The 9,842-nt window shown below is 43.7% G+C and overlaps 1 protein-coding gene across 1 annotated transcript; it reads left to right on the forward strand.

The window, feature by feature from the left end:
* The first annotated feature begins 1,978 nt into the window (after nt 1-1,978).
* LOC144769923 (olfactory receptor 5AR1-like) lies at nt 1,979-2,938 on the forward strand. The gene has a single exon (XM_078654116.1). It carries the CDS (start codon nt 1,979-1,981, stop codon nt 2,936-2,938), a length of 960 nt encoding a protein of 319 aa, XP_078510242.1.
* Nucleotides 2,939-9,842: the final 6,904 nt, after the last annotated feature.

A 9,842-nucleotide genomic window follows, 5' to 3' on the forward strand; every position in this document is an offset into this window, starting at 1 on the left:
GTTACTGTCCTTTGTAAAGGGTTGCTTTTGATTGATGAATAGGCTTGGTAGTCCCTCCTAAGTACCGCCTTTTCTTCTTTTGTACCCTGCCATGAGGTTTGGCCCTCTTGCGTGTGTTGTTACTCTGTATGTTTTTTTACAGTCTGAGAGTTCTTTTTTCGTAAATGTCTTTCTCCTATTGCACGCACAACATGCAACCGCTTGTGTTTTTTTAGGCAGCATGGCCCCGCTTAGTCTTATCCTATGCGATTTGCTTCAAGAATGACGGCTGCACCAGTAACATTGCTCATGCCGTAATATACATATATTATAAAAGCAATCAACACATGTCAACAATGGTGTCTGCAGATTGCAGCACTCTTCCCCGTCTCCCCCGCCTGGGCACTGTGCTTTAGGTTTCATAAAAGTACCCACTTTCAGATTAACAACACGGGTGCAGCACTTTATATTGCACCACAGCGACTGCATTTATTATTGGGCAGTTTATAGAAGCATCAGCCGACAAAAGGGTGGCACAACAACCAATACTACAAGCCGGGCATTGCACCGAGCACTCCTCCCCACACATGCCCAGTCTAATAGACAAGATCAGGCCAGAATATGGGTCATCGAGGGGCCCAGCGCTCACCTAACATGCAGAGAGTGTGGTTTATATCCCACAGGAACTCAGCTGCTCGGAGCAGCATACTACACCCACTAACAGCTGTCTCACAGTCCACTCCTACCCCCCCACCCACTGTCCTCAACCGCTCGGCACCATGACCCTGTGATCTGCTCCCGTTTCCCAGGTCACAACAGCAAGAGTGCAGAGTGTGTGAGAAAGAAAGGGAGGTACATTTTGTCCTAGTAACGCTATAGTGAGTCATAAATAAACGGTTACCCTTTGGCCTCTATAGCCCCACCTTTGTTGGTTTCATCCTGTAAATTGGCTGCACCTTTAAACATTCTCCTCGTACCCTTGAATTGCCCGATAAGTCTTTTCTTTCAATTATTTTCTGAACGCATCTTTTCAACTATCTCTTGTTTTTAAGCACCCCATGTCTAACAATCTCCTATGCTGCAAGAGTGAGAGACCATGGCTGAGGTCGCAGCTGTAGCATCATGTTACATTTTACTTTCATTCGAGTTCCTCTGTTTGTAACGCCCCCACTGTGACCTTTCAACAGGAGGTCACTCAGGTGACATATTGGCCTGGTCAATCATCTCTCCAAATGCTCCTCCTTTTGACAGTTAGACAGTAACCTTTCAGTGTGGTTGTGTGTCTATGTGTATCTGTACGGTGTCTGTTTTGGAGGCATTACCTATCTCTTTTCACATCTCTGGAAAGGAGTAAGGTCCTATTTGTTGTTTGTGCCCTGCACTTCCATCCCACTTCCTTAGTCACTCTCTTCCCAGTGGCTGGAGTCCACACTCTTAATCTGATTCTAGCATGGCCACAACATCCAGTTTGTGCTGCTCCCATCACAGTCACAGATTTGAGTTTGTTCCACGACCAGCTCCATACTAAACAGAATACATACTGAACCGTATAGACAAGTACATCATGCTTTTCACTTCTAAATGCCATTGGGTTCCAATGTGCTTCACGCCTTTTGTTCAATTTCTTTACTTTTCTTACAATTGTGCATCCGCGCTTTAGCTTTAAACATCTCAAGCTAAAACGCAGATGTTGTGATTGCTTCAAAAATAAATAAATAGACTAACAATCATTTGCAATGCAATTATTCTCACATTAATTAAAGTTTGAGCTATTGGTGTTGCATTATTATTGGCACCGCCGATAGCTCAAACTTTCAGTAATGCGAGATCTATTGCATTGCAAATGCTTGTTAATATATTGCAAACAGGTGACAACAATGTATCCAAATGCATGCTTTTTAATTCAGCTACAATATATTTTGCTATTCATAATCTTGTGTTTCCTTTTCCCCCCAGATCTTTGTTAATTCACTGAACAACAACACAAAGCACTGCAAATATGGAAAAGTCGAATCAGACTCTCTTGAGTGAATTTTTAATTTTGGGATTATCACAAAATCCTCAGCTTCAAGTTCCAATTTTCATTGTGTTCTTACTCATGTATTTATTCACACTTCTTGGAAACCTTGTCATCATTACATTAATATGCATTGACAAACATCTTCAAAAGCCAATGTATTATTTTCTGATTAACTTATCTTTCCTAGATATTGGTTTCACAACGGTCATCATCCCAAAACTGCTGGCAGTCTGCCTGAAAGCCAAGAAATCTGACAAATCCATCAATTTCTCTGCATGCATCCTTCAATTCTATTTTATGGCTTCCTTCATCACCACAGAGTTTTACCTGCTGTCGGTCATGGCCTATGACAGGTACCTTGCAATTTGCAACCCCCTACGCTATGCATCTATCATGAATAAAAGAGTCATGGTTTTATTGACTGTAACATCCTGGACAATAGGCTTTCTTGACATTATACCACATGTTGTTTTGATATCAAAGTTATCCTACTGTGCATCTAATGAAATCAATCATTTCTTTTGTGATATAAATGCTCTTCTAAAACTATCTTGCACAGACACATTTTTCATAAATATCGCAACTTTCGGAGAAGGTATTGTGATAGGACTGGGCCCTTTCATATTAACAATAACTTCCTATGTGCTAATCATCTCAAATATCATGCAAATTCCCTCCAAAACAGGGAGACAAAAGTTGTTCTCCACATGTTCCTCTCATCTGACTGCAGTTGTATTGTTCTATGGAACTGAACTTGGTGTTTATTTGAGACCGACCTCAAGCTATTCCTTGGACAAAGACAAGATCTTCGCTGTAATGTATACAGTCGTCATTCCAATGTTGAATCCAATTCTTTACAGTTTGAGGAACACGGATGTAAAAGGTGCTTTGAAAAAAGTTATAGGGAAACTAAGGCAGACTCAAACTGTACTGCAGTAATTTAATAGTTTAAGCTGTACATATAGATAGTAGTCTTATCTATGGTCATTCCCCAAGTCTCAACAGAGTTTGCTTATAACATTAATTTCATTAGTAGAGCACAGTGGAAATTAAATATGTCTTTAACAAAAATCTGGCCAAAATATGACAGGAAATAATTAATGAATTTTTACACATGAATGTAAACTAAGTCACAACTTACTACATTGTTTTATGGACTGTGGCCTTACACCTGTGGAGTTTCCTTTTCTTCAGCTAAGAAACAAATCATACAAAAGGATAGTAAAGAAAAAGAGTTTGAGAAGACATACGCTCCCAAAATAAGGTACCACATTCAGAAACTAATTTATTGATGTAACATTTGACATCAATTTTCAGTACGCAATAAAGGCATAACTTGACTTGCCACACTTCCATCAAATCTCCTTTTTATCCTAATGCATGAGGGTTTCAAATCCCTTGAGACTAGGAAAATGGTGGATACACCTGATCTGCCTCCCAGGGGATTTGAATTCTACTACCCCCTCAGACCACCTGGATGGGTCTACCTCAGCGGTGGCTTTGCCTTTATTTGTGGCTGCACCCAAATAGAAATTCAGCTCCCCCGGGGACATTATTAGGGCGGTCAACTAGTTCTGCTTCCCATGGAGATGAAACACCAATAAACATCACTTTAGAGGTTACCTGGGTCAGAGTTTTCTCCCTTCCTTATTTGTCATGCCATGGACCTTCGATGCCCCACTGAACCCCTTGGTTTCGCAGTGAGGGAGCCCAATATTGATTAGAGATTAGGGAGAAATATGCTGCTGTCCCCTCCATACTCCTGCCTGTCTTTGTCCCATCAATAGTTCCCATCAGCAATGATATTCAGTCACAAGGAGCTGCGGCCACTAGGAGCTCACCCTCTAAATGCGGTTCTTCGGGGAGTGAATGCCAGACAAATTCAAATTAATTAACTGGGTCTTTAAGGGACACTTTTGTCACATAATGAGCTGCCAACAATTGTATACATTTTCATATAGTTGGAGAACCGGGCCTTATGGGCCTGGCGGCGCAGGGCACGCCTTAAATCCCCGAGTTCACCTGCCTTGTCGAACAGAGACATGAGACACTCTGTTGGGCGTAGAAAACCAGGTTTATTAGCTGCAGCTAAGCACAGTTGTCCCAGAAGTACATACAGCGTAGATTCTGAGGAGACTGCCACTTTAGTCCGTGGCGCACAATCTTTTATAGCACACATATTTACAACATTTACTCCCAGTACATATAAAACAAGCCAATAGGAAAAGTTGGAAAACAAGCTATCAGGTGTCTCAAATACGCCCCTCTTTCAGACCCCGTGTGTTACCCCTCCCCACAAATTAATCAGTGCTAGTACCGACAATCCAATTTGTAGGTGGCAGGACGTATTTGTGTGCCTCAAAGGATAGTTGTGTAACAAGAGAATACAAGGAGAGAATAGCGAAGGCCAGTTGGATAAGATAAAGTAAGGAAAGAATAGAAGAAGCCAAATAGTCAGTCGAGACAGGGATCAATCAACCCAGACATGGATTAGTGAACTTGGCCAGACCCTGACTTCGGTTTCGTAAACAAGGGCAGGGGGTTACTTTTTAACAGAAGAGACATGTAGCAGCTGGGAAAAGCAAAAACACTCCGTTCGCCGTGCTGCCTGAGTGAGGGCAACACAAAATGGCGACGAGACACAAAATGGCAGCTGAATATGGGACGAAGTTGGAAACTAAAGAACCTCAAACCCTCCTTTTGCCATTACTCAGGCAAAACACAAAGGACTCAAGTTAGTCTGAGTCGATGTCAATGGCCATGAGGTCGTCGAGTTGTTGCTGCAACAACATTTTAATGTTCTCTGTTTTCTGTGACACAGGCCTTGGGACACACATGGAGGCACAAAGACCGCAGATGGCAGGGCCACACTGTATACAGAGACAACAAGAGAAAATGATGGCCAAAACCATTCCGAGGAAGGTTAGTATCTTCCATCCCCAAGTGGACAGTAGTCCCCAAAACCATCCTATCACAGACCAATCTCCTGTGTCCTGATGTATAGACTCGGAAATGACATGCAACTTAGAGATGGCTTGGTATACCGTAGGGGCATTATCAAGAATGTAAATGCAGCAACTAGACCCGATCAATTTACAGACTCTTCCACGATCTGCAAGGACAATGTCTAGAACCATCCGGTGCTGCAAAGTCATAAGGCGATCCGCCTGAAGTTCAGCTGTCAGATTACTCAAGGCTCCAGAAGTTACATTTATGGTAGCCTCAACAACACAAACTAGTTGTCTGATGTCTCTGCTGTTGGTCATTGTGCCCCAGAAAGGAAGCAACCCTTTAATAAAGTCACCTCCTTCTTGTCCTGCCGTGTCATTAGAATCAATAACTCCTCTGCCATGTCTTTTTCTATGATGACCTGAAGGAGCAGTATATGTTGGAGGAAGAAGGGAAGCCACATAACAAGTTCCTGAAAAGTAGGTAGGAAGCCACATATAGGCTCTATCATGACAGACAAAATATGTGCCTTGTGATGGCACTAACGGTGAAGAAATATGAGGTGAATAGATATACGTATGGAAACAGACACTCTTTTCCTGTTGGTTTTTAACATTTTGGCCATTAATCTGCAAACAGAAATTACCTCGATGAGGTACAGTCCAAATTGGTGGGGATCTCCTTCGTCTAGCCTTATCTGTAGGGCTAGTAACATAACAAGTCAGGTTCCAGCCATCATATGCTTGTTTCTCATCAACGGGAATCTTACTAATTTCAGCAATTCTAGCCATGGCCACTATTCCCTTTATCAAAGAACTGTGACTAAAATCTGCTCCACCACCATATGGACTACCAGGAGGATATCGAAGTTGTTCTGATATACATTAGAAAACATGGCCAAATAGGCCCAAGTGGAGCCTTCGCAGGAAAATGGAAGGACTACATATGGCATCCCTCTCTCTGTGTTATGGGGCATGAGCCCACAGACCCAACAGTTAGTAGTATTGACTACCAATTGATGCTGATGTAATAACTGAATAAATGAATTATTAAAGTATTCTGTTCTCCTAATTTGTTCATGTTCTGGGAGTGTATGAAACTGATGTGGGGAGGCAGTGGTAGGGAAAGACAAGGAAACAGAAGTTGGAACAGGTGCTTGCTGCATAGTGTGAACAACCCAACTCACACAAGCCAATAAAATACATGAACATATTAAAATACATAAGGTTATGCCACATGGACTAACCAATAATCTTTTATATTTACCTTTTATTTGTTCGTTCTTTTCACTCTTTTCCACTTTAATATCCATTCTCTAAAGAGTTGGTCACGGCAATCTTCCTAGATCACTTAGCTGTGATTATTAGCTGTCCTATGACACTGCAAGTCCTGCAGACCTACTGTCACTACTCAGGTCACAGCCTAAGACTCCTACCGTGACCCTGCAACTTGATGGATAGTGGAAAAAAGAAATGTCTTTTAAAAAGTGTAATAAAAAAAGGAAAAAGAAGTAGTTCAATTGTCTTTCATTGATCTGAATCTGTAGAAACTAAGGTCGGGGACAATCGATATTTGCCCGGCGGTATTGCCTCTGTAACCCACGAATTATTAATCAATGAAGAGGCAGGCGCTGGAGACTGGAAGGCAGGAAACAAGGTTTATTCTCTCCGGAGGAGAACACAACAAATCAGACAGCAGGTATCGTCATGAGGTGCTCTAACCGCATCCCTGAGGCCTGGCCTCTTATATCCAGGTTTATTACTTTATTACATATTACGTATTCATGGCGAAGCTTTGATGTACGGAAAGACATTCTCGGAATCCCCGCTCCAAGCCCGTTCCCACACACATTTACAGTTGAAGTCCCACCCCGGTCATAACAGGTGATGATTATCGCGCAGCTGGGTATTCCGTTGATCCACGGAATGTGGGGGTTTGATCGGATCGCATAGAGTGGGGGCTTTGATCAGCTCGGGGGTCCTTTGATGAGGGAAGCCTTCTACTGTACGGGGAGGGGCAATGAACAGTATCGGCAGCGCTAGGTGTCGGCCTGGGAACGAGGAAGTCAAACGGGCACAGGAAAAGGGGGGGGGTTTTGCATCAAGGGATCTGGGACCATGAAAGGAATGAAGGGAGGTGTCGCGCTGGGAACAGGATGGGGTTCTGAGGCAGAGCTGCGTTGGAGAGGGGTTTATGACCCAAAGCATGTGCGAGCGGGGGGTTGGTCAGCGTGCAGGCTTGGTGAGGGCGAAGGGCTATGCTGGGGGGGGGGCCAGTGGCATGCAAAAGGGATGGTCCTGATCGAGGCACCTAAAATGACGGGCGCGCACGACAAAAGTGTGGCACCAGGGGAAAAGGCAAGTTGGCGCAGATGATGTTTACCAAACCGTACTAATTTTCCACAGTCCTCCCTTTAACATATTCAAGACATCTTGCTGGTCTATTACCTATTCAGGTCTATTATGGTGGACATAAGAAAAAGCAGTAGGAACCCAGGTGAAGGAGTCGTAAACATTTCATTTGAGATCTCTAGTTTTAGGAGGCGGGCCTATTGATAAACTTTGATAAACTTGTTAGCAGGAAAGTCATAGTAATGTAATACAAAAACGATTCTGTAGTGGGAGCAGTGAGTACTTTGCATATTGTGAACTGACAGGTTATTATATACAGGCTCCGTATATATTTGGTTGGAGCATAATCAATACAATGGTGGCTGGGAGAGAAATGAGACGTAGCAGAAACGATGGTTGAGGGTGTCAATGTTCGAAGTTAATGAGTTCTCAGTACTGTTTGTCGTCCTTTGTTGGCGCTGTGGAGCACCGGCGGTGGAGCTAAGGGTCCAGCTCTATTCTAGGTCCCGTGTTGCAGGGCACGACCTTTTCCTCGCGTTTCTGGTCGAAAAGGTCTTTTTCGCCCTGTGTCTTTTGGAGTTGATAGTCAAAAAGTTCAGATGGAAGAAGAGTGTATAAATAGTCCATAGGGTAGGTCGGAGAAAAAGGGGGATGGAGCAAGGCCAGATCGGGAACAGACTAGGGGAACGTTAAATTTCAGGTAGGCGGGCTCATGACCGAGTTTAGGGAGCGGGGACCTTTCGGCACACATTTGAACATTGGGCAGGGGCATAAGGTTAGCCCTCTCCTCTCGTTTTGTCGGGAATAGTGCCTCGTCCTGCAACTCCGTTCTGTCGCGGTCTCGCCTTGGCCAATGTCGCAGAAGTTCCATAGTCTGTAGTCAGGCCACGTGCTCCCACATCCGGTCCTTCTTTCCTCCAACAGCCGTACCCTTGAAGGAGTTTGAAAAGACAGTCTTTAGAGAATTGGCAGAATCACATAAGTCTATTTCTCTCCCAGCTCCAGGTAAATGAGAATAGAAACGTCCGTTATATTAGGGTTCACAACTGACATGTAAATGATCGATGGTGGGCCTGCTGGATTTACTATGACTTTCCTTCACAACTATTTGTTACAGTCACGACAGTTCATCTGATGGAGACCCACCTTCGTAATACAAGCCTGACAAAGCTATACCGTTCTCTAGGGGTTTATATTTACAAAGGGTTTGTGAGCTATCAACATGGTACTAATAGGTATGTCGCTGAGGGACGAACATAGGCTAAACATCTTTCATTTTATCAATGCATCCTGCCTTTTAACTAAACATTTTCGCTTTCAACAAGGTTCATTGTAATGGTTTTCTTCGCTTCGGTCTAATCTTTAACTTTGTAAAACATCATTCTGGTTCCTATGCAGCCTCTCACGGCCTGATTACTAAATTAGAAAAGACAGGTGTCTCATGGGAAAATAACTAGGGACATAGAAAACTGTGGTGGGGGGCATCGTCTTACTTTGGGTTATAAGGGCATTATCGGCAGAAGGCCACAGTTCAGTTGGTGAGCGTTCAGCAACATTTCTCGAATTCTAAACTCTGAAATTGGCCTATCAAAAGAAATCATTTCTAGAAACCACAGCTGGCCTGCGTTAGCCGCAAGTCGACCCATCTCTTACAATCGGGGGTGAAGGATAGTTAAAAAACTCTTATCTGGGGCAACTGAACACAATACTGGGTGCGTCCTGGGAAGATGGGGATGCTTCGATTACCTTTTCGGTTTGGGTATTGCGACAATTCGGAACGGGGAAGGTCGCGTCATCTGAGGCATTTTATTTCATCATAGGAGCCGCTGACATGTAGTTCCCTCATTACGGGTCAGATTAGGGAACCTCAGTCGTCTTACCTGTCCTTTCCCTTATGGCCAATTCTCGGTTTCATCGAAATATTTTTCGGAAAGGAGAGGTAGTGACACAGCGTTAGAGTGATTACATTAAAGACAAGTTTTGAGCAAATACTGGCGGTATTTGAAGCCAATTGGGTGGTGTGCTAGGGGTGGCGGTTTGCCAATTTAGGAGCTAGTCGTTCGGAAGAGTGAGAGTGTGGAGGAGAGAGAGAGTGAGAGAGAGAGAGAGAGAGAGAGAGAGAGAGAGAGAGAGAGAGAGAGAGAGATGTGCAACAATAGGCTAGATAGCACACGTGCAGCATAGGGAGCGGCCGTGTACTTAAGGTAGATTATTCGGTGCATTACTTGATACAAAACATCGCAGGTCTGTGTTAGTATTTTGAAAGCATGCGGTTCAGGACGGGCGAGCATTAGGTCGGGTACGAGGGACATGCATTGAGAAAAAGGAAAAGGGGGGCACCATTGTGTCGTACTCCTTGCATTCTTGGTCCTTTGACCAGTTGAGTCAGCGCTTCAGTCACACACAAACATTCTCTCATAGTGTCATACACACGCGACATGTGTCCATTCATACAACATGGATTAAGGGTGATCATTTTTCATCAAGTCATATCATCTATTGACCCGTTTGTTACATTAGCAGTTTGTGGGTGTGCTTGGGTG

Source organism: Lissotriton helveticus, chromosome 7 (genome assembly GCF_964261635.1).
Source record: "Lissotriton helveticus chromosome 7, aLisHel1.1, whole genome shotgun sequence".
NCBI lineage: Eukaryota > Metazoa > Chordata > Amphibia > Caudata > Salamandridae > Lissotriton > Lissotriton helveticus.

Coding starts and splice junctions, on each gene's coding strand:
- LOC144769923 (XM_078654116.1), top strand. CDS start 1,979: ATGGAAAAGTCGAATCAGACTCTCTTGAGTGAATTTTTAATTTTGGGA.